Genomic DNA, 25,811 nt, shown 5'->3' with positions numbered 1-25,811 from the left:
ATAGGTGCAGGAATAGGCCATTCGTCCCTTCGAGCCAGCACTGCCATTCAATATGATCATGGCTATTCATCTAAAAGGCTATTCCTGTTTTTTCCCCATATCCCTTGATGTCGTTAGCCCCAAGAACTAAATGTAACTCTCTCTTGAAAACATCCAGTGAATTGGCCTGCACTGCTTTCTGTGGCAGAGAATTCCACAGATTCACAACTCTCTACGTGAAGAAAGTTTGTCCTCATCTCAGTCCTAACTGCCCCCCCCCCCCCTTTATTCTTAAACTGTGACCCATGGTTCTGAACGCCCCCAACATCGGGAACATTTTTCCTGCAGTTACAGTAAGTGAAAATCTAGCAGGCAAGCAGGATGCTTTCTCCAACCACCCCCATTTGAAGTCCACTACCTTCCACCGTTTCTACCCAGTGCTTGGTACTTACTTCCAGCAGCCACTGGTTGTCCTCCAGGATGCACCGAGCAGCAGCCTGATCCATGCCGGTCACCTGGGCAAATTCGATACAGAGACTCTTTCTCCCTCCCCCCTCTCTTCCGCTCTCTCTCCTCTCAACCCCCCTCTCTCTCTCTCTCCCCCTCTATCTCTCTCTCCTCCCCCTCTCTTTCCCCTCTCTCTCTCTCATCTCTCCCTCTCTGTCTCTCCTCTCACCCCCTCTCCCCTGTCTCCCCCTCTCACTCTCTCCCCTTCCCTCTCTTCTCTTTCCCCCCTCTCTTTCCCCCCTCTCTCCCTCCCACCTTACTCTTCCCCCTCTCTCTTGTCCCCTCTCTCCTCTCTCTCTCCCCCCTCTCCCTCTCTCTCCCCTCTCTTTCCCCTAACTCTCTCTCCCCTCTCTTTCCCCTAACTCTCTCTCCCCCTCTCTCTCTCCCCCTCTCTTTCCTCCCTCTCTCCCCCTCTTCTATCTCCCCCCTCTCTCTCATCTCTCTCCCCCTCGCTTCCCCCCAACCTCTTTCTCCCTCCCTCTCTATCTCTCCCTCTCTCTCCGTCTCCACACACTCTTCCCCCTCTCTTTCCCCTCTCTCTCTGTCTCTCCTCTCACCTCTCTCTCTTCCCCCTCTCTCCTCCTCTCTTCCCCATTTCTCCCTCCTACCTCACTCTTCCCCTTGCCCTCTCTCCCCTCTCTTTCTCCTCTGTCTCTATCTCGTTTTCTTTGCCCCCCTATCTCTCTCTTTCCCCCGTTTCTCTCTTTCCCCCTCTCCCCCTCTTCCCCCTCTCTCTTTTACCACCCCTCTCTCTTCCCCTTCTCTCTCCCATTCTTTCCTACCCTCTCTTCCCTCTCCACCCCCTCTCCCTCTTCCCTCTTCCCTCACCCCTCTCTCGCTTCCCCCCCTCTCCCACCTCACTCTCCCCCTCTCTCTCCCCCACCTCTCTCCCCTCTCCCCCCTCTCCCTCTTCTCTCTCTCCATTCACTCCCCCCTCTGTCTCTCCCCTCTCTCTCCTCTCACCCCCCTCTCTCTCCCTACTGTCTCCCTGTCTCCTTCCCCTCTCTCTCTCTCTCCACCTCCCTTTGAGAGTCTGTCCCTTCGGCACAGAGACTCTCGCGGCAGCGGCGCAACGCTTCCGACGCCTCCGACGCCCGGGACATGCACTGTCCGGAGTGCTCCATGGCCAGAGCTGCAGCGAGCGACACGCCGGCCCCGGCAAACACTCGTCCGTCCCGGCTCCCCGCATCTGTTCCGGCCGCTGGTTCTGCTCCCATCCCTCCCGCAGCCCCTGCTCTCCAACACCCGCGGACCATGCAGTTTATCCGAGTTTTTAAATTTTCGTTGATCACATAATTTCTCACCACTGAGCGTGAGAAATTTCTGATGAGCGTGAGGGCGTGAGAGTTTGCTTGAGGGCGTGAGTCTCACGCTCAAAGCTTGAGAGTTGGCAGCCCTGCACCATGTAGAAATTACAGCAGTGATTTATACATAGTCCCCCCATTTCAGGGCACCATAATGTTTGGGACACAGCAATGTCATGTAAATGAAAGTAGTCATGTTTTGTATTTTGTTTCATATCCTTTGAATGCAATAACTGCTTGAAGTCTGCGATTCATGGACATCACCAGTTGCTGGGCGTCTTCTCTGGTGATGCTCTGCCAGGCCTGTATTGCAGCCATCTTTAGCTTATGCTTGTTTTGGGGGCTAGTCCCCTTCATTTATCTCTTCAGCATATAAAAGGCATGCTCAATTGGGTTCAGATCGGGTGATTGACTTGGCCACTCAAGAATTGACCATTTTTAGCTTTGAAAAACTCCTTTGTTGCTTTAGCAGTATGTTTGGGATCATTGTCTTGCTGTAGAATGAACCACCGGCCAATGAGTTTTGAGGCATTTGTTTGAACTTGGGCAGATAGGAAGTGTGTATACACTTCAGAATTCATTATGCTACTACCATCAGCAGTTGTATCATCAATGAAGATAAGTGAGCCAGTACCTTCTGCAGCCATACATGCCTAGGCCATAACACCCCCACCACCGTGTGTCACAGATGAGATGATATGCTTTGGATCTTGGGCAGTTCCTTCTCTCCTCCATACTTTGCTCTTGCCATCACTCTGATATAAGTTAATCTTCGTCTCATCTGTCCACAAGACCTTATTCCAGAACTGTGGTTGCTCTGTTAAATACTTCTTGGCAAGCTGTAACCAGGCCATCTTTGCAGCTAACCAGTGGTTTGCATCTTGCAGTGTAGCCTCTGTATTTCTGTTCATGAAGTCTTTAGCAGACAGTGGTCATTGACAAATCCACACCTGACTCCTGAAGAGTGTTTCTGATCTGTCGGACAGGTGTTTGGGGATTTTTCTTTATTACTAGACTAAGTGGGACCCGTTGGGTCCCAGCATCACACGGGAGGGCGGGAGGGCAATATTCCTATTAACGCAATATTCCACTTTTCCACCAATTCCAATATTGCTCGCCAGTGGGAGGGCTGTCTGTTGCGCTAGTATGGGTGTTGCGGGCCCAAGGTACTGGTTTCCTGAGGGCTAGTATAGACATTGTGGGCCCGAATGGATTCTTGGGCTGGCATCCAACTGTTGCTACGATTTAAAAAGCCAAGCGAAGGCAAACAATTGGGTTGCAGCCACCTGACAACCAAAATTAATTTGGTGAACACAAACTTGTTAAAAAGGCAAGGCAAACAAATGGGCTACAGCCCTCTGACAACCAAAATTCATTTTGCGAACACAAACTTTTTAAAAAGGCGAGGCAAACAATTGGGCTGCAGCCACCTGACAACCAAAATTCATTTTGTGAACACAAACTTGTTAAAAAAGACAAGGCAAACAATTGGGCTGCAGCCACCTTACAGCCGCATCGGGGGGGACTCACCGTGTAGTAGACGTGCGTTCAATGTTATTCGCAGCTCAGAGAGCCGTGACCCTCACGCTTCCTGGATCTGGCAGAGACTGAGTGAGGGACTATATTTCCGGCTTTTATAGTCCCTCCCCCCTGCCGCCAGCGGGTGCAGCAAAGAGAATGGGAATTAAAAAAATAATAATAATATCTCTCTGATTTTTCATCGATGGGAAAAATCCTCCGGTCCCGGAAGGCAGAGGGGGGCTCTGAGCGAGGTGGCCAAAAATGACAGCCGTAGGTGGCGGAAATCGAGCCACAGTGCGCCAAAAGCGGTCAAGGTCAGACTTTTAGTAATATAGCCATCGTGAAATCAAAATGTATAAAAATACCCTCTAATAAAATCTGACAATGTGCACTTTAACCACGTGTGATTTTCTTTCTGTTACAAATCTCAAATTGTGGAGTACAGAGGCAATTGAATAAATGATGGGTCTTTGTCCCAAACATTTTGGAGGGCGCTGTATGCACCAATAACAGAACAATTAAATTGTTATTTGCTGCAGCATAACAGGCTTGTCAGCATTTTAAAGGGACCATTCCGTTCATGGCCTCCACCAACCACTCCCCTTCTTGCAGCTTTACTCATGCAACTACAGAGGATGCAACATCTAACCTTTCACCTCATCTGTTTTCACTGTCTAGGAATCCAAAAAGTCATTCCACATGATTCATTTGCACTAGTGCAGCATATTTGCAACATTCACAATGTTGGAGAAACCAAGTGCAGGTTGGATGACTGTTTTGTGAAACATCCGATCTTCAGATTACCTGCCACATTATTTTTCATTCCCAGTCACACTTTTTTAAATCTATCTCTCTGTGGCTTTCTGCACTGTTAGAAGACACTCAATGAAGTTGAAGTCTAGACACATTGCAACATTACAGACTCTCTGGATTTGAATGCTACAAATTATTCAGTGCTTTCTCTGTATCTGAGTTGGCCAGGTTATCCATGTTTGATATCAAGTCAAGTCAAGTCAAGTTTATTCGTCACATATACGAGATGTGCAGTGAAATGAAAGTGGCAATGCTCGCGGACTTTGTGCAAAAAGACAAACAAACAAACAACCAAACAAACTATAAACACAATCATAAACACACACATTTGACCTATGATTCCCGCTGGGATTTTCCTCACCCCACACACATTTTCTTTCTAGATCATGAGCATGATATGAGCATATAGGCTCAATTTTGCAACTATTGCTTTCTCTTATGTGTTCTCGCACTATAACTGCCCCTCATTTCACATCTTTTACGAACAAATAAATATATTATTTGACTGTAACTGCCCCCATGATTCCAATGACCAGATGCTCTTATTTACAACTTCACCAGGACAATCCTGACTTCAACTTTCAGAAATATTCCCTTTTTCTTATTGATCCCACACATACCTCTTTGCAATTTAATACTAACTTATTCCAATTCTATAGTCTTCCACAGACACTGCCTAAATTGCTGTTTACATCCTTTTCTGTGTTTAATCTGACAAATATATTTTACTAGCATCCCCAGTCCCCTCTCCCTTTTAAAGTCATATGATTTGTCTGATGTATTTCCTTCAGATTCCTCCATCCACATTTACCACAAGATTGTCTTCGTTGATGTGTTGTTGATACATTCCCTTCCCACTGAAGCAAATATCTAATTACAACATTGACAAGTTAATTCAGTTTTTGTTTTACATAGGAATTTGTAATGAAAAAAAAGGCAGGAAGTGCATGGTGGGTGTAAGATGTTTCACACATTAATTGACTCTGCTTGTGTTGGAAAGCTGGAGATTGACAGGCTTGTAATGGAGAGGATGAATAATCAATAGGTACACAAAATTGCTGGAGGAACTCAGCGGGTGCAGCAGCATCTATGGAGCGAAGGAAATAGGCGACGTTTCGGGCCGAAACCCTTCTTTTGGGGAGTATCAGTGAGTATTTGGCCTGAGGCCATGGTCAGCTTAGATTTGTCGTAAGGGTATGGAATTTGCAACAGGGCCACAACATGAAAAATTTTGACCTCAATTTTTACTTGCTGGATGATGCACTTAGAATCCCAGGAAGCAATGTGGCAATGAAGAGGTCATGAGAAATAACAGAGAGGTGGATTTATGTTAAAAAATTCCAAAAGCTATTCCAAAAGAAAGCTCTGATAGATCACCTACCCCATCTTCCAGTTAGAAAATTGCACTTTATTTCCTTTCCTTGTTTTCATTTTCCCCATAACCCAAATGTGTGTCATTTTCTTTGCCATGGTTCTTTTATGTGTCACCTTTCAAGTATTTCTGAAGTCCAGCTAAACCACATTCACAGCCTGTCCCCTTTGTTGCTGCATGAAATACTTCAATAAGGTTGTTCAAATATGACCTACCATCTAGAAATATGAAATAATGTTTCTCCAAATTTTCAAGTACTTTTATCTCGTACTCTGGGCTGTTTTGATATTGTAATTTCTAAATACCGCACTTTTTCCTGCTCTTTTTGTGATTGTCTTTTCTGGCCTCAATCTACATTATAATTTCATTTTTCCACATTCTCCGTTGTATTTCTCCAGAGAGAATAGGTGTGCTGGAGGGAAAAAAAACAAGTATTGTATTGTTCATGTATCACTGGTGGACACAGGAAACAATCACAATAAAGCAAATAATTTGTTGAGTAATCTGAACAATCATGCTCTAGAAAGAAAATGTGTGTGGGGTGAGGAAAATCCCAGCGGGAATCATAGGTCAAATGTTAATTATTTCCTGAAAGCATATATAATGTCACAAATTCCGTTTAAATGAGATCCAAAAAAAAGTTTCTGATAATTAATCTTGTTTGCATTTCAATGATTTAATGTTAATTGCTTTAATATTTGGCCTATTGTATAATTCTGCGGTGTAGGCTAGACAAAGTAATCTCATCCTGCTGCCCACATATCAATGGCTCAGTTATTATAGACTAATTTGCCTTCTAATTTATTGATGTTTTCCAAAAGAAGAAAGGGCATAGATACACAAAATAAGCTGGACTAACTCAGTGGGTCAGGTAGCATCTCTGAAGAAAATGGATAGCTGATGTTTTAGGATGGGACCGAAGACCATGTTTGCAGAGATTTCTGCTGAAATCTGGAGGTTAACAGCTCCAGAGAGTCATGGACTGCTGTCCAATTGTTATGCAGGGAACCTTTTATCGTTGATCCTCTTATCTTAGCTTGTTGATAGTTGTTATGGCTTTTCCCTTTTTTGATCTTAATATCTTATTATAAAATTCCTTACCTTCACATTTATCATGGTTTATCTAGTATTTTACTGGATAGGTAAAAAGATCAATTCTTGGCAGTGGTGCTGCTGCATTACAGCGCCGGATTCGATCCTGACTACGGGTGCTGTCTGTATGGAGTTTGTACATCTTCCCTATGACTATGTGGGTTCTCTCCAGCTGCTCCAGTTTCCTCCCACAATCCAAAGACGGATATGTTTTAGGTTAATTGGCTTCTCTAATTTGTAAATAGTTCCTTGTGTGTAGGACAGTGGTGGTGCATGGGGTGATCGCTGGTCGGCATGGACTGGGTGGGCTGAAGGACCTGTTTCCACGCTGCATCTCTAAACTCTAAAAATCTCTTGAGTGAGAAAAGTTGCCCCATGAATTCTTCTTATCGAGCCCACATCACAAGATTAGTTTCTCTGCCAGAGCTGAACACACTTCTCGGCATCTGCATACAATTGCATCTTGCGCTTCTTGTGCGTGGTGGTGGAACGATTGGCAGAAACAGGGTTGCGATGTGAACGCTCTTTCCTTGACCCCGTCCCATGATTTAATAGGTTCCTATTAAACCTATCTTGCCCCTCTCACCTTAAATCTATGGGTTTTGATTCCTCTACCCTGGGTAAAAGACTGTGCATTCACCCTATCTATTCCCCTGGCTTAATCCCTCCCTTCACCACCTCCAGTTTAAATTCCAGTTCCAGGAATATTTTGGAGGACCAAGTAACCAAGAACCAAGAACCCTCATGATTTTATACACTATAAGATAATCCCTCAACCTCCTGCGCACCAGTGTTTGAGAGAATGAATTTGATTGGAGTGTAGTCACTGTTCAACAGAAAGCTGCCACAAACAATAAAGACCTTCTATTACATTTCTAGTGATATTGGTTAAAGGAGATTGAGACTCTTGAGAACACTTTCTCCTCCCTTAAACAAAAGCACCAGGAACAAAATTACAGGATTTTTTACAAACATCTGAACTATTTCCACAAGCAGATGGCATTTGAAACATGTTTAACACACACTGAGAAATGACATCTTCAACAGCTTCTTGCACCAAAGCCAAATAAAAATATCACACTTGTAAATGCAGAAAGTTTGAGTGCAGGGTTGAGAAACAAAACTTTAGGATCACAATGTGTATGGAAAAATATTGTTTGATGTCAACTTAAACAGTTCCTATAACATTGACCAGGCTATGAACACCCACAGTTGACTGGCCAGTTTCTTGGGGAGGGTTTTTGCAGCTGAAAAACTCGCTGACAAACATCTGACTTGCATCTGTATTTGTAGGCCAAACTAGCATGATTATGTTCTTTGTAGCTATGATTTTGTTCTTTGTAGCTATGCAGTGTGCCCATGATTTTATCATTTCCAGGTTTGATTTTTCCAATTTCTTCCCTGCTGGTGTCTAGACATGAATACAAGACTTTGGCCAGCTCATACTATGCCATAATCCCTATATTTGTTGGCTTCCATTTGAGTAATGCTCATAGAGCAATTCCAGAGTCCTTCACTTTGACTGTGTTCTGGTTGCCTTGGCTCACCTTCACCATGACACCTTCTCCAGCTCTAAATTCCATCTTGCACCTATGATCCAATGTAACTGACCTCAACATTCTCTTCGTTCTACTGAGTAGTTAATTGCTGTCTGAATCTATTTGAAAATCTCTGCCCTTTCCCTAACCATTATTTAAAGTTTCTCAAAATACTATTGAGGCCCTGCTTTGAGTCATTTATACCAAGGGTGGAGAGTTAGTTATGAGAAAAGTCACTGGATTGTGGCTTTCTTCCTTACAACAAGAACGATAGAGGTGTGCAAAGTAATTATAGGATCTGTTTTTTTTGGCAGATAGCTTTCAAAATAGGTGGCATGGATTTAATTAGTAAAAAGGTTAGTCAAGGAAGATCTCTTCAGCCAAGGAATGTTGGGGATCTGGAACTCATTACCAGAAAAGGATGAAAGTGGCAGAAACTCTCAACATGTTCAAACGGTTTGACTTGATTTATTTATGCATGGCATATCTGATCTGTTTGGATAGCATACAAAACAAAGCTTTTTACTGTACAGAGGACAAAGGACATTTATTGTCACATACACCAATTGGTGCAGTGAAATTTGAGTTACCATGCAGCACACAAATAAGATAAACACAACACTATAGAATTTAAAATAAAACATAAAACATCCCCCACAGCGGAATCAATGTTTCCCACTGTGAGGGAAGGCAATAAAGTTAATAAAGTTCAGTCCTCTTCCTCATGTTCACCTGTGGTTGGTGCCCAGAGGTGGAGAGTGGGGTTGTAGAGGGAGATGGGGTGGGGAGTGGGGTGGTAGAGGGAGATGGAGGGGGGTGGAGGAGGGAGAGGGGGGTGGAGGAGGGAGATGGGGAATATTGGAGGGAGATGGGGAATATTGGAATATTGTATTGGGGGAACGGGTTGTGTTGGGGGAACGGGTGAGTGGTGGAATGTTGCGTTGGGGACCGGGTTGCGTTGGGGGACCAGGCCTCCCGTATGACACAGTCTAGTTTCTCATAAATACTAATTGCTAGGCCTAAACATTTTAATAGTGAGGAATTTATATTGTACTGTAAATAGTACATCTATTGGTCCAGATTCTGTCAGGCCCGGTGTGTTGCTTTGAATATGTTGCTAATTGCAATCATATCATATAACTATAAAAACTCTCTTCGTTAGTTTGTTTGTTTGTTTTCACGTCAGTCATATCTCCTCCATATCTCCTCCGACGCGGTAATGGAGACATTTTTACGTATTCCGGTAGAGATTTACCTCATGAATTCAAAAATCTCCTCATCTGAAATTTTGTTTAATTATTTCCCGAATTTTTAACTAAAATTGTTTTAAAATGTAACTGCTGCATGACGTCACAATGCCTTTGATCCTCGCGACCAGCTGTGCAGACTTTTCAATGCGTAGCCAGTTACGTGGATTGAAGCCCGTGATCACGTGATCAAGTCGTCCCGCGTGCTCCGCTGGGCTTCTTGAAATTCAACAACATGGCGGCGGCAGTCGTTATTGCAGAAAGAACGAGCAAGTTCTGCAGATCCCGAGGTCACCGGCTTGCTTTTGAAGAACTCGCCCGGCCGCGCTGCTCACAAGATCTTTGAAAAAAACCACGCTGCAGGGAGCGAGTGATTATTATGTTCGAGAACCAGCCCTCACCTCTGACGACGCATCCCTCCCCCCCCCTCAAACTCTCCCCCCATCCCTCTCCCCCCGCTTCCTCTCTGCCCCCCTCACGCTCCCTCTTGCCCCCCTCTCTCCTCCCTCCCTCTCTGTGCCTCTGTGTCCCTCTCTCTTCCTCTCTATCCCCCTCTCTGCCTCTTGTCCCTCTCTCTGCCTCATTGGCTCTGCCTCTGTCCCTCTCTCTGCCTCTGTGTCCCTCTCTCTGCCTCTGTGTCCCTTTCTCTGCCTCTGTGTCCTTCTCTGTGCCTCTGTGTCCTTCTCTGTGCCCCTCTCTGTGTCCCTCTATCCCCCTCTATCCCCACTACCCTCCTCCGCACCTCCTCTCTCCCCACTCCTCTCTCCCCACTCCTCTCCCTCTCCCATTCACTCCCCCCCCCCCGTGTGTGTGGGGGGTGGTTAGTATGTGTGTGACGCTGCAGGCACCCGCCCCCACAACCGCGCGTTGAGGGGACGGGACACAACGGGTCCCCCTTGGTCTAGTAGCCTTTAAATCTTTCTGTCATTCAGAAACATCTTAAGACTATTAAAATAAAGCATTGAAGAATGAAAATCAGCTTTTGGAATAATGATCAACAAACAAATAGTAGTATATAATTAAAACATTAATCTAAAGCAAAATAATTTAAAATTAACTTTCTTCTTTGTCTTATGATCTTTTGAGCTGCAATCATCAGTGAGTGCTCCTGCACCTTCCAAGTCACATCATATCTTGATTTGGAAACAGGTTATTGTTCTATTGGGGATGGGTAATAAATACTCACTTTCCCCACTTTCCATATGTGAATAAGATCAAATCTCATTTTGGCACCAGCAATCTATCTGTATGTAAAACATTAATTTAATGATATGTTGTAGTGGGGTATTATTTATTTCTACTTTTTGAGGTTTACTTCTGCCAACTTCAAAATTATTGCAGCCTATTCTTGAGATTCCTGGTAATTTTTGAACAATTGGATCCACTTTATATGAGATCCTGGCATGAATCTGAAGGCTAGTGCTGGTACAGCATGCACCCAAAGTGCTGGTACAGCATGTACCCAAAAATCCGGGCACTGACCCAGCTATTTAACGTTTGTCTACCTAAAGCAAGATAAGTCCATGATAGAGCTTTAAGTTTAGGTGCAGGTAAATGTTGAATATTACTCAACCTGAGACATAAATGCAATTGTTCTTCAGGGCAATGTCCTACGTCCAATCATCTGATTACTTTATCTGTAGAAATTTCAGTTTTTTCTCTCCCTCCCTCCCCATCATGATGTGAGAAGAGAGTTGTCAATATTTTCCCAAATTACAGACCCCAGCAACCCCAAATTTCTTCACCACATCATACACATTAGTGTCCTTTCATCAGTGCCAAGTCAAAATCCCAGAATTGCTTTCTGTCTGCCTTCTGTTACCTTCACCTTGTGGACAGCAGTATAAAGAGGTGAACCACCACAATTTTCAAGAATCTGAGGATAATAAGGTAAAATGTCTTCTCAGCGATCCCATAGATCAAACAAATTTGAAAAAAAATGTAACCTGCTGGTTCTGCATCTATTTGTCATAAATTGAGATCAGGCTTCTGAAGGTTCAAACCATGATTCTGAAATCAATTTGAGCCAGGCTATTTATATAAGATCTATTGTGTTTACATTTTAATTATTAATATTGTAGCCTACAGTTCAGAGTAACGAAACAGAATTCTGAATTTATAAATTAATTGGATCCAAATCGCTAAATGTTTTATTTAGAAATAATTTCCTTCACTTTTTAGAATTGCTTTTCTTGTATATTTTTCTATCTAGGGTAATATTACAGTTAATTTTACATCTTTTGCAGGACAGTCAGAAGAGAAACCTGATGGCAGCAATGGTAAGTGTTATTTGAAGTGTAAAATTTTTTTTATTTATACTTCACTGTCAGAAAATAAATTAATCCAACAAAGTCAGAGTCATTAAGATTTTTTTTTATAGCTCTTCGGTTTTTGTTAACGATATAAATAAAAACTCAAAAAGGTAATCAACATTGTTTCAACAAGGAAATTCATAAAATAAATTTGGAGCAAAAGTAGACCTGATTTGCCAAAAGATTTTCAGGAAGTGGAAACATAACTATAAACTATTTTCCACAAGTTATTTTGAGATCTCTGTTGGGCTGGAAAGTGGGGAGATTTGCTGGAATTATACTTGTAGACTCACTAGTGATCAGCTTTAGTCCCATTGAAGAAAACTTGCAGCAGATAGCTTACTGAGTCTTTTAGTAAAGTGTTCTATTGTGTGTAGTGGTATTTTGCCATTATTAAAGTAAATGGTAATGTGTAGTTGGGACAAGGAGAAAGTTGGCATGAGAAAGTAATATTTGAATGGGAATTAAAAAAAACATATTTGCTTTAATTCTCATCTGGAGGTTGAGTTCCAAGTTACTTCAGCCTCCCCTCGCTTTTGGCTCCATCTGCCTTTTTTTTGTCTGCCTTCATCGAATATCCATCTATCTGTCTGCCAACCCCCACCCCTATTAAGCAATCTGCCTATTATCTTTCACCCCTCCTCGTTCCACTAATCATGTCTGGTTCTTGCCTCAACACCCATCTCTTTCTACTGGCTCTCTTCCCTCTTAGTCTCGATGCAGGGTTTTAAGCAGAAACTTCAGCCATTCCTTTCTCCCTTCTGATGCTGCTCAACTTGCTATTGTATAACCTTTTATCCTTTTATTCATCACTTTTATCCTTTTTAGATAATCACCATTGGGCTCTTGATGGTTTCAGATTTTTATGTTTGCATAAATTCAACAGTTTTAAATTAAGGCACAACAGATTGACACATAAATAATGCTGTGCTAAAATATCAGCTCTGAACAAAAAATATATTTGAATTAATAGGCTTTAGCAGTTAACCTGATCCATGACAAGCCAGAGTGACAATCTGGAATTTTAGAAAATTAAATGTCTATCGTTTGTCATTACTGCCTCTTTGTTTCCAGACCTTCCTTTCCTCCACCTGCTGGCATTCACTGTCACTTGCAACCACCTGTGCTGTAAATCTTCATGCCGACATACATTCACACTTCCTGCCTTTATCTCCACACTCTTTAATGTTCTCTCTCCTCTTTGATTATCTTTGATGCTCTTTCTCCTGATCTCTTTATCCTTTCCCTTTAATGTTCTCTTCCAGCGTCTGTCTCCATTGCCCCCGATGCTCTTTCCCTGACCACCGGCCCTCTTCCTTTGATGCTCTCTTATATCTGTTCCCTTAATGCTTTTTTTTACCGAGCTGTCTCCTCTCAATTTATATTTTTAGATTCCCTGCTTTTGTCTCTGATCTTCCTGCTTATTCATCTGTTTTCTATTTAATGTCAGTGCCTGGGCTTTGTTTCTACTCTTCTCAATGTCTCTGCCTTCGCTTTTTCATGCTGAGTCACTACCGCATCAAACTTTAATTTTCCAGCTTTTGATATGGACCTTCTTAAAACAAAGATTAATTCCTCCTTCACTTAATGTTTCCTCCTCTTTTTGTTCACATAGGTGCTTTTGACCCATGCTGTCTCACCTTCATCCCCAGTTTCACTAAGAGCCATGTATTCTCTGAGATCACTCTGGATGAGATAAGAATGGATAAGAATCTTTCATTTTGCAAACCATCCCTTTCGACATTGAATTTCCCCTCTCTTCCATTCATTAGTTCATTGGCTATATTTAAGAGGGAGTTAGATGTGGCCCTTGTGGCTAAGGGGATCAGAGGGTATGGAGAGAAGGCAGGTACGGGATACTGAGTTGGATGATCAGCCATGATCATATTGAATGGCGGTGCAGGCTCGAAGGGCCGAATGGCCTACTCCTGCACCTAATTTCTATGTTTCTATTACAAATCCTTTTTTTTGTGCCTTCCTACCTTTTCACATTTTCCCTGTATCATATTATATATTTAATATAAAAAGAGAAAAGCAAGTCAGGCACCAACTGTGGAGAGAAAAATAGTTATGTTTCATTTATGATCTTTCGCATTATTCTAATTTTTTTCAAATTTGAAGAATTGTAATTCTGATACATTAACAGATTCTCTTTCTACAAATATTATCTGACATTGAATATTTCAACATGCATTTTTGTAAGAGGCAGAACATTTTTAATAGCACATTGAATGATGCTAAAAGATGCGAGTAAACAGGGAAATGTAATAAAAAGGGAACTGCAGATGTTGGTTTATACTAAAGATAAACACAAAATGCTGGAGTAACTCAGCAGGTCAGGCAGCATCTCTGGAGAAAATGGATAGGTGACTTTTCAGGTCGGGGCCCATCGTCACCTTTCCGTTTTCTCCAGAGATGCTGCCTGACCCGCTGAGGTACTCCAGCATTTTGTGTCTATCTTGAGGCTAGTCCTAGGCTAGAATATTTAGCTCCACATTGCCTGTTATTTTCACCATTTAAGAGTAAATACACGTTTGCAGTCCATTTTGCTCCATCTGCCATTTTTAAAGTGGCATAGTGGTTCAGTATTCTCCTTATGATTGTGTTGGTGTCCTCTGGGTGTTTTGGTTCTTACCTACATTTAAAAGTCATGCAGGGTGGGTATGTTATTTGGTTACTGTAAAGTATCTGTGTAGGTGGGTGGCAGGAGAATCAGTTGGTTTAGTTGGTAAGTATATATGAGAGAGATTTGATTATAGGGAGGTTTCACGACAGTCGGGTCACGACCCATGACCCGTACTGTTGCTACGCTACTCCAAATGGAGTACACGCGTTGAACTGCAGGTAAGCACATACCATTGTTTCCAACGTAGCGGGCCCGTTAAAACCCGCCGAAATTGTCAAATTTTGCGCTGTAAATAATTATGGAAATCGGGATAAGCGTGTGAGACATTTAGCCTACTTCAGAATTCCAAAAGTGAGGAGAAATTACGGTAGATAGAAGTGAGAGCTGAAAGGACAACAACAGACAGAGCGCTTAGCGAACATTGGCCGTTTGCTCACTGCATTTCATCAACTAAGGCATTATTTGTGTTTTTTTCTTGATTCCTTTGGCGTCTAAAAAGTTTCAGAAGTGATAAATCTGGTTGTGAATTTTTTAAATCGCCCATGGTTCTCAAGTGGGTGTTTACATACAAAATGAAAACGCATTTGAAGAAAAATTTACAGCCAGATTTATCACTTCTGAGACTTTTTAGATACCAAAGGAATCAAGAAAAAACACAAATAATGCCTTACTGTTGATGAAATGCAGTGAGCAAACGCGATCATTCCCAATATTTTCAATTCCGATATGTTCGCCAGGCACTTTAGCTGCTGTTCTCCCTTCAGCTCTCGCTTCTCTTTACCTTCATTTCGCTTCACTTTTGGAATTCTGAAGTTGGGTACATGTCTCTCACACTTACCCCGACTTCCACAAATTTTTTCAGCGCAAAAATTCAACATTTTGGCGGTTTTTAACAGGTAGGAAAGTACGCGTTTCTTGCATTAATAACATATACCGGAAGTTACGGATGTCCTCCAGATGGATTGAGCGTCTCCGTGCATCAAGCCCTATGACCCAATGACCTTACGTGCAACCCCCCTATAGAAAAATAAAATGGGATTCGTGAAATTATTCTTAAAAAATAGCTTAGATTTGATGGGGGCAGTTTGCCTCGTCCTATGTCATGAAGAAATGTGGAAATATTAGGAAGACCTATACAGCATTTAATGTATTCAAGAAGGAACTGCAGATGCTGGAAAATCGAAGGTACACAAAAATGCTGGAGAAAGTCAGTGGGTGCAGCAGCATCTATGGAGCGAAGGAGATAGGTAACGTTTCGGGCCGAAACCCTTTCAGTCTGAAGAAGGGTTTCGGCCCGAAACGTTACCCATCTCCTTCGCTCCATAGATGCTGCTGCACCCGCTGAGTTTCTCCAGCATTTTTGTGTACCCAGCATTTAATGTAAGTTGCTGAAGGAAGTGTGCAGAACCGACAGCTGGTGACATCAATCAAAGTTTTGATAAATACACAACAGCGCTGGGAAATTGAATCTCAACAATGTGGCTGATACATTGCCTTCAGTTCTTGTGGGCAACAAATCTCATGTTTGAAAGTAGGACCAAAGTTCTACCCTATTATGTTATTTATGGAACGTGAAACATAGAACATAGAAACATAGAAATTAGGTGCAGGAGTAGGCCATTCGGCCCTTCGAGCCTGCACCGCCATTCAATATGATCATGGCTGATCATCCAACTCAGTATCCCGTACCTGCCTTCTCTCCATACCCTCTGATCCCCTTCGCCACAAGGGCCACATCTAACTCCCTCTTAAATATAGCCAATTAACTGGCCTTGACTACCCTCTGTGGCAGAGAGTTCCAGAGATTCACCACTCTCTGTGTGAAAAAAGTTCTTCTCATCTCGGTTTTAAAGGATTTCCCCCTTATCCTTAAGCTGTGACCCCTTGTCCTGGACTTCCCCAACATCGGGAGCAATCTTCCTGCATCTAGCCTGTCCAACCCCTTAAGAATTTTGTAAGTTTCTATAAGATCCCCTCTCAATCTCCTAAATTCTAGAGAGTATAAACCAAGTCTATCCAGTCTTTCTTCATAAGACAGCCCTGACATCCCAGGAATCAGCCTGGTGAACCTTCTCTGCACTCCCTCTATGGCAATAATGTCCTTCCTCAGATTTGGAGACCAAAACTGTACACAATACTCCAGGTGTGGTCTCACCAAGACCCTGTACAACTGCAGTAGAACCTCCCTGCTCCTATACTCAAATCCTTTTGCTATGAAAGCTAACATACCATTCGCTTTCTTCACTGCCTGCTGCACCTGCATGCCTACTTTCAATGACTGGTGTACCATGACACCCAGGTCTCGCTGCATCTCCCCTTTTCCTAGTCGGCCACTATTTAGATAATAGTCTGCTTTCCTGTTTTTGCCACCAAAATGGATAACCTCACATTTATCCACATTATACTGCATCTGCCAAACATTTGCCCACTCACCCAGCCTATCCAAGTCACCTTGCAGTCTCCTAGCATCCTCCCACAGCTAACACTGCCCCCCAGCTTAGTGTCATCCGCAAACTTGGAGATATTGCCTTCAATTCCCTCATCCAGATCATTAATATATATTGTAAATAGCTGGGGTCCCAGCACTGAGCCTTGCGGTACCCCACTAGTCACTGCCTGCCATTGTGAAAAGGACCCGTTTACTCCTACTCTTTGCTTCCTGTTTGCCAGCCAGTTCTCTATCCACATCAATACTGAACCCCCAATGCCGTGTGCTTTAAGTTTGTATACTAATCTCTTATGTGGGACCTTGTCGAAAGCCTTCTGGAAGTCCAGATACACCACATCCACTGGTTCTCCCCTATCCACGCTACTACAGTAGTTACATCCTCGAAAAATTCTATAAGATTCGTCAGACATGGTTTACCTTTTGTAAATCCATGCTGACTTTGTCCAATGATTTCACCACTTTCCAAATGTGCTGCTATCCCATCTTTAATGACTGACTCTAGCAGTTTCCCCACTACCAATGTTAGACTAACTGGTCTGTAATTCCCCGTTTTCTCTCTCCCTCCCTTCTTAAAAAGTGGGGTTACGTTTGCTACCCGCCAATCCTCAGGAACTACTCCAGAATCTAAAGAGTTTTGAAAGATTATTACTAATGCATCCACTATTTCTGGAGCTACTTCCTTAAGTACTCTGGGATGCAGCCTATCTGGCCCTGGGGATTTATCGGCCTTTAATCCATTCAATTTACCCAACACCACTTCCCGGCTAACCTGGATTTCACTCAATTCCTCCAACTCCTTTGACCCGCGGTCCCCTGCTATTTCCGGCAGATTATTTATGTCTTCCTTAGTGAAGACGGAACCAAAGTAGTTATTCAATTGGTCCGCCATATCCTTGTTCCCCATAATCAACTCACCTGTTTCTGACTGCAAGGGACCTACATTTGTTTTAACTAATCTCTTTCTTTTCACATATCTATAAAAACTTTTGCAGTCAGTTTTTATGTTCCCTGCCAGTTTTCTTTCATAATCTATTTTTCCTTTCCTAATTAAGCCCTTTGTCCTCCTCTGCTGGTCTCTGAATTTCTCCCAGTCCTCCGGTATGCTGCTTTTTCTGGCTAATTTGTACGCATCATCCTTCGCTTTGATACTATCCCTGATTTCCCTTGTTATCCACGGATGTACTACCTTCCCTGATTTATTCTTTTGCCAAACTGGGATGAACAATTTTTGTAGTTCATCCATGCAGTCTTTAAATGTCTTCCATTGCTTATCCACCGTCAACCCTTTTAGAATTAATTGCCAGTCAATCTTGGCCAATTCACGTCTCATACCCTCAAAGTTACCTTTCTTTAAGTTCAGAACCATTGTTTCTGAATTAACAATGTCACTCTCCATCCTAATGAAGAACTCAACCATATTATGGTCACTCTTGCCCAAGGGGGCACGTACAACAAGACTGCTAGCTAACCCTTCCTCATTACTCAATACCCAGTCTAAAATAGCCTGCTCTCTCGTTGGTTCCTCTACATGTTGATTTAGATAACTATCCCGCATACATTCCAAGAAATCCTCTTCCTCAGCACCCCTGCCAATTTGATTCACCCAATCTATATGTAGATTGAAGTCACCCATTATAACGGTTTTGCCTTTGTCGCACGCATTTCTAATTTCCTGTTTGATACCATCTCCAACTTCACTACTACTGTTAGGTGGCCTGTACACAACACCCACCAGCGTTTTCTGCCCCTTAGTGTTTCGCAGCTCTACCCATACCGATTCCACATCCTCCAAACTAATGTCCTTCCTTTCCATTGCGTTAATCTCCTCTCTAACCAGCAACGCTACCCCACCTCCTTTTCCTTTCTCTCTATCCCTCCTGAATATTGAATATCCCTGGATGTTCAGCTCCCAGCCTTGGTCACCCTGGAGCCATGTCTCCGTGATCCCAACTATATCATAGTCATTAATAGCTATCTGCACATTCAACTCATCCACCTTATTACGAATGCTCCTTGCATTGAGACACAAAGCCTTCAGGCTTGTTTTTACAACACTCTTACCCCTTATACAATTATGTTGAAAAGTGGCCCTTTTTGATTTTTGCCCTGGTTTTGTCTGCCTGCCACTTTTACTTTTCACCTAGCTACCTATTGCTTCTACCCTCATTTTACACCCCTCTGTCTCTACGCTCACACATTTAAGAAACCCTTTCCCTTTAACTCCATCCTCCACTATCCCATTCGACACCCCACCCCCCTTATTCAGTTTAAAACCACCCGTGTAGCAGTGGCAAACCTGCCTGCCAGAATGCTGGTCCCACACCTGTTAAGATGCAATCCGTCCCTTTTGTACAGTTCCCCCTTACCCCAAAACAGATCCCAGTGATCTAAGAATCTAAATCCCTGCCCCGCGCACCAGTTCCTCAGCCACACGTTCAGGTCCCGTATCTCCCTGTTCCTGCTCTCGCCAGCACGAGGAACTGGAAGCACACCGGAGATAACAACCCTGGAGGTCCTGCTTTTCAGCATTTTTCCGAGGTCTCTAAAGTCACGCTGCAGAATATTCATCCCCTTCTTTCCGACATCGTTTGTGCCGACATGCACTACCACTTCCGGATGTTCACCTTCGCCCTTGAGGATTTTCTGCACTCTGTCCGTGACATCCTGGATCCTGGCACCAGGAAAGCAGCACACCATCCTCGCATCCCGTCTGTTGCCGCAGAAACCCCTGTCCGTACCTCTCACAATGGAGTCTCCCACTACAATGGCGTTGCCTGCCTTAGGCCTTTTTGGTTTTGGCTCAACAGCCCTATTCGCATCATAAGCCAGTCCGCCGCCCAGTGTAAACACCTCTTCTGTCCCGACAGCTTCTAAGTGGGTGAACCTGTTCACAAGAGGTACAACACCCGGGGACGTTGGCATTCCATGCTTCCCTCCCGTTCTCACTGTCTCCCACCTTCTCTCTTCCAGTACCTTAGGTGTAACAATCATACTGTAGGACTTGTCGAGGAACGACTCAGTTTCTCGGACGAACCGGAGGTCATCCACTTGCTTCTCAAGTTCCCCAACACGGCCCTTCAGGTGCTCTACCTGGATGCACTTCTCGCATTTGTAGCAGCCAGAGGCACCAGTGGTGTTCTTGACCTCCCACATACTGCAAGCATCGCACTGAATCAGCTTGCCCGACATCTTCTTTCGTCTCTACCTCTCAAGCGTATTGCGTGGTCTCCTCGCCGAAGACTCTCGAGCCAAAGACTCACACTTTTCTCACAGGGCACTTCACTCACTGCCGCTCGCTAAGAGCCGTCTTGTTTAAATTGACTGATAAATTGCCTGATTTACCAATTTACAAACCAAATTCCTCAGTTTTCAACTGTTTTCCCGGCACTGACTCACTTCTCTCCTCCCACTTGGGCTAGAGCCAATCAGTCGTATCTCTTGCTAACCTCCTGCTGCTGTTGCTCCCAAAACTACAGCAGTTCTGAGTAAAGTCTGCCTGTCCTTGGCCTCTACTTTAACTGTTTTCACTTCTCTCCTCCCACTTGGGCTAGAGCCAATCAGTCGTATCTCTTGCTAATCTCCTGCTGCTGTTCCTCCCAAACCTACAGCAGTTCTGAGTCTTGCAATGTGTTGATAATTTACTTAGAGAGTGTTGGTTGGATTTAGAATGGGTTAGTCATTTTCCAGACCTCTTGGCAGTTTTGAGACTCCACAATAAATGATTTTTCAAAAAAGGGGACTGTGCTTTGACAATTCAACAAATTGCTGCTGCGACCATACACAAATGCTGTGGTGACCAGTCCACAAGGGATGTAGCATGTTAGAAACAGAGAAGTGGACAACCTGCCAAAAGAGTTGAATTGAATACTTTATTGTCACATGTGACAAGTCACAGTGAAATTCTTTGCTTGCATACCCAAGGTATGCAAATAGTCGGCCATAAAGGGCGCTTACAAAGTTACAAATTCCCCCCCTTAGCCCCCCCCCTCACACCAGTACCCCTATGCCAGGTCCTCCTTTGTTCCTTCTCTCGGCAGCGGCATCCTCGCTTCCACGTAACTGTCCTCGTCCGTTGGGGCCGACCCAGGCCCCAGCCTTGGGCTCCGCAGACGCAGACACCGATGGCTGCAGGCTTCGTTGACCCGCGAGGCTCCACCTCCGACCCGCAAGGCTCCGTGTCACGAGGCTGTAGCCTCGGTCTCTCAGCGGCACCTCCAGAAGGCGCCTGCCACAGTGGCACCTCCTGAGGACAGCAGGAAATTGTTCTCAGAAGGAGGCTTAATGAAACAAAGAAGCCATTCCTTTTGAAACTTTAGTGAATAGTGCTGATTAATTTATGTCAAACGTTTTAGGCACAGAGCAGGGCCAGAATTTCATTGTGAGAAGCCATTGATGTGCATTTTGAATCTTTCTGGTCTAGTGTACAAGTGCAGGAAACTTACAAAAATTACACGCAAAAATTACAGCTATTAGCATATCTCTTCGTTAGAAGGTTATGTGTGCTGTCTCCTCCGGACATGTTCGTTAACCCTGGCATCTATTTCATCCACCTTGACAAAAGGTAGTGGGCAACAAGAACACATAAATAATTGTGGGCTTCTCAGTGGTCCCTTGTCCCTGTCATATGAACATATAGTCACACAGTGGAAACAGGCCGTTCGGCCCAATTTGCCCATGCTGACCGACAAACCCCATCTACACTAATCCCACCTGCCCGCACTTGGTCCATAACCCTCTAAACCTAATCCATCCATGTACCTGTCCAAATGCCTCTTAAATGTTATGATAGTACCTTCCTCAACTACCTCCTCCAGCAGCTCATTCCATATACCCACCTTCCTTTCTACACAAAAAAAGTTACCCCTCAGGTTCCTATTAAATCTTTCCCCCCCCCCACCTTAAAATAGCATGCAAAAAATGTCTTTCACTGTACCTCGGTACATGTGACAATAATCTGAACTAAACTAAACTAAACCAATGTCTATGACCTCATTCCTATGAATCTGCAGAAACATTTCACACCGTTGCTTTCAGTAAGATGTAGTCCTTTGCCTTAAAATGTTTCTAAAATGCTGCCTCAGCTGCCCTTTGAGGAAGAGCATTCCAAAGACTGACAACGCTCTAAAAGAAAAAAGACCTCTGCCTTAAATGCTCAGTACATTTTTAAACAGTGACTCCTAATCTTAGATTCTTGCATGAGGAAGCAGTCTTTCCACACCCACACTTCATTATCTTAAATGTTTCAATCAAGACATCTATCATTCTTCTAAACTCTGGTGAATACAAGGCAAGCCAGTCTGCCATTTCCGGAGACAGCCTGCCATTGCCAGAAATTAATCCAGTTACCCTCCAATGCTAATCTCCAACTGCTTCCAAATGGATTTACATCCTTTTCTGAATAAGAAAAATCAATCCTGCACACAGCTCTCTAGATGTGATCTGATAAGTCCCCTATATAGCTGAAAAATAACCCCACTATTTTTGTATTAATTTTACCTAGCAATAATATTCTGTTGGTTTTCCTATTTACCTGCTGCATCTGAACTTTCTTTTTGCCAATCACATACAGGTCATCCAGATTTGTATTGAGGAGGTCACATTTAATGCAGCAACGTTGTGCTGCGGCAAGCGTATTTAGTGGTTTTGTAATCATAACTGAAATAATCATGGTCACCACCCAAAAATCAGGCTAGCTGTTGCACAGCTTTCATTGTACTGGTCTTTTGTGTCCTTGATCTTTGAGCTTTCACAGCAGAACAAATGCAGCTGCTAAAGATGAGGGTTCTCTTCTCATTAACCTTCCACTGCTTTGATTCTTTCTGTTGCAGTGTTTGGGGTATGGAATTATTGATTTTGTAAATTATTTATGGGAAGAGAAAGATACTGTATTTTGCTGTGAAATGCTCTTATAAAAAGCTGCCTTTGATATATTGAATTAAATAATCCACTATGAAATCTGATTTTGACAGGCACTTGCTTTTTCACTAGTATCTTTGCTCCTTTTGACAATGTTCTTTAATCCTGGTACTTGTTTTCAATGTACAGTATTTCTTCTGGGTTCTGATTACTACAAATATTGTTCTTTAATACCATTTTCAACTGGTACCCACCCATTAATGCTTGCTTACCTCTTTCTTGTGCCAAAACAGTTCTGTTATTATCAAATTATCGATTAATTATTTTATTTTACTGCAGCAGGATATCAAATTATCTCTAATCCTGATCCACAAGCAGATACTCATCGACCTTGCTTAATATGAAATATTTTCACTGTGGTATCAGTGTTAGATATTTTTCCTTAATTTTCTTTGATTTTGGCAATGATATTGCTTTTATTAAATTATCAAAATATAAAACTCTTTTCTTTGAAATATTGAAAATGTTGAGAGCTTTGGAAATAGAAGTAGGATAACTAATCATATACCTCAATTGCACTTTCCACAGTGTGTGTGTGTGTGTGTGTAAATTTCAGGCTTTATTTCTCGGGTTATTACTGAAAATGTTCAAAAATCTGAACTAATGTCTATTGTCTATTTTCTCCCCCCTCTCTCTCCCCCCCTCTCTCTCCCCCCATTCCCTGCCCCCCCTTCTCTCCCCTCTCTCTCTGTCTCTGCCCCTCACTCTCTCAGTCTCTGCCCCTCTGTCTCTGCCCCCTCTCTCCCTACCCTCTCTCTCTACCCCCCTCCCTCTCCCTCTCTAGACGCGCCTGCGAGTTGGGTGCTATGCGTGAGTGGAGAGGGAGGGAATGGGATAAAATGATCGAATGAATAATATTAATAAAATATCAAGGGGGATGGTTAGTATGTGTGTGGGGAGGGTGGTTAGTGTGTGTCTGGGGGGTAGTTAGTGTGTGTGTAGACGCCGCAGGCCGCCCCAACCCCCCGCAACCGTGCGTTGAGGGGACGGGACCAAACGGGTCCCACTTGGTCTAGTAACTATTAAAAGTCTGATCTTGGATGTGTGTGTATTTGTTTGTTCGTGTGCGATCACATCTTCTCGAAAAAACAACGTGCTAACAGTAAAGTTTTTACATATTCCGGTAGAGATTTTTCCCATGGTCAGAAATCGCCTTATCTGAAAACTTCATGCTTTATTTCTCGAGTTATCGAATATATCCTCCTCCCCCCCCCCCCCCCCAATATTCAAAATATGCAGCCCTCCTCTCCCCCCAGCCCTCCTCTCCCATTAGCCCTCCTCCCCCAGCCATCCTCTTCCCCCTCCTCTCCTCTCTGCCCCCCCACCTCTCCCTACTCCCAACCTCTCCCTCCTCCCCCCCGTTATTCAAAAGACGCTCCGTGGTCGCTTTCTCTTGGGGATCACCATCTCTGCCCCCTCTCGCTCCCGCTCTCTGCTCCCATACTCTCCCTGCCCCCTCACTCTCTCTGCCCCCTCTCTCTTTCTGCCCTCTCTCTCTGCCCTCTCTCTGTCTCTGCCCTCTGCCCTCTGCCCTCTCTCTCTCTGCCCTCTCACCTTTCTCTCTCACTCTGCCCTCCCCCTCTCTCTTTCTCTCTCTGCCTCTCTCTGCCTCTCTCTATCTCTGCCCCCTCTCTCTCTATCTCTGCCCCTCTCTCTCTCTCTCTCTATGCCCCTATCTCTCTCTCTACCCCCCCTTTCTCTCTCTCTCTCTCTGCCCCCCTCTTTTTCTCTCTCTGCTCCCTCTCTCTCTCTCTGCCCTCTCTCTGTATCTGCCCTCTGCTCTTTCTCTCTCTCTCTCTGCACCCCTCCCCCTCTCTCTCTTGGCCTCTCTCTCTCTCTCTGCCCCCTCTCTCTCTCTCTCTCTCTGCCCACTCTGCCCTTTCTCTCTGTGCCCTCCCTCCCTCTCCAGCGAGTTGGGGGCTATGAGTGGATGGGGCGGGGGATGGGGTAAAAGGAGCAAATGAATAATATTAATATAAATCAAGGGGGGTGGTTAGTGTGTGTGTGTGACACCGCAGGCCGCCCTCATCCCTGTCCATCTCAACCCCTTATTTTAAGACTGAGGTCAAGGAAAGACCGTTCATGTCGTGGCCCTGTTTCCACCAATCTTTCTGCCACTACGCACGAGAAGCAAAAAACGCCATTGTATGCAGATGCCGGGAAGTGTGTTCAGCTCTGGCTGAACAATTTCTAATCTTGTGATGTGGACTCGATAAGAAGATTTTAAGACTGTAACCACAGACTTTAGATTTACGAAATCTGAGCCAGGGGAAACATCATCCTTGTATCAGGCTTCATTAGAATCTTATAGAAACATAGAAAATAGGTGCAGGAGTAGGCCATTCGGCCCTTTGAGCCTGCACCGCCATTCGATATGATCATTGCTGATCATCCAACTCAGTATCCCATCCCTGCCTTCTCTCCATACCCCCTGATCCCTTTAGCCACAAGGGCCACATCTAACTCCCTCTTAAATATAGCCAATGAACTGGCCTCAACTACCTTCTGTGGCAGAGAATTCCACAGATTCACCACTCTCTGTGTAAAAAATGATTTTCTCATCTCGGTCCTAAAAGACATCCCTCTTATCCTTAAACTGTGACCCCTAGTTCTGGACTTCCCCAACATCAGGAATAATCTTCCTGCATCTAGCCTGTCCAACCCCTTAAGAATTTTGTAAGTCTCTATAAGATCCACCCTCAATCTTCTAAATTCTAGCGAGTACAAGCCGAGTCTATCCAGTCTTTCTTCATATGAAAGTCCTGCCATCCCAGGAATCAGTCTGGTGAACCTTCTCTGTACTCCCTCTATGGCAAGAATGTCTTTCCTCAGTTTAGGAGACTAAAACTGTACGCAATACTCTAGGTGTGGTCTCACCAAGACCCTGTACAACTGCAGTAGAACTTCCCTGCTCTTATACTCAAATAGTTTTGCTATGAATGCTAACATGCCATTTGCTTTCTTCACTGTCTGCTGCACCTGCATTCCTACTTTCAATGACTAGTGTACCATGACACCCAGGTCTCGTTGCATCTCCCCTTTTCCTAATCGGTCACCATTCAGATAATAGTCTACTTTCCTGTTTTTGCCACCAAAGTGGATAACCCCACATTTATCCACATTATACTGCATCTG

General features: G+C 43.8%; 1 protein-coding gene across 1 annotated transcript in view; it reads left to right on the top strand.

Annotated features, from left to right (window-relative positions):
- gtf2f2 (general transcription factor IIF subunit 2) overlaps positions 1-25,811 on the top strand; it is an 81,012-nt gene that overhangs the window by 20,931 nt on the left and 34,270 nt on the right. Inside the window, exon 6 of the mRNA XM_033032876.1 lies at positions 11,620-11,652. Coding sequence (XP_032888767.1) covers positions 11,620-11,652 — 33 coding nt within the window. The remainder of the gene's footprint in view (positions 1-11,619; positions 11,653-25,811) is intronic.

This window comes from Amblyraja radiata, chromosome 14 (genome assembly GCF_010909765.2).
Source record: "Amblyraja radiata isolate CabotCenter1 chromosome 14, sAmbRad1.1.pri, whole genome shotgun sequence".
Lineage (NCBI taxonomy): Eukaryota > Metazoa > Chordata > Chondrichthyes > Rajiformes > Rajidae > Amblyraja > Amblyraja radiata.
The sequence above is the reverse complement of the archived record's forward strand: the minus strand, read 5'-3'. Positions and strand labels throughout refer to the sequence as shown.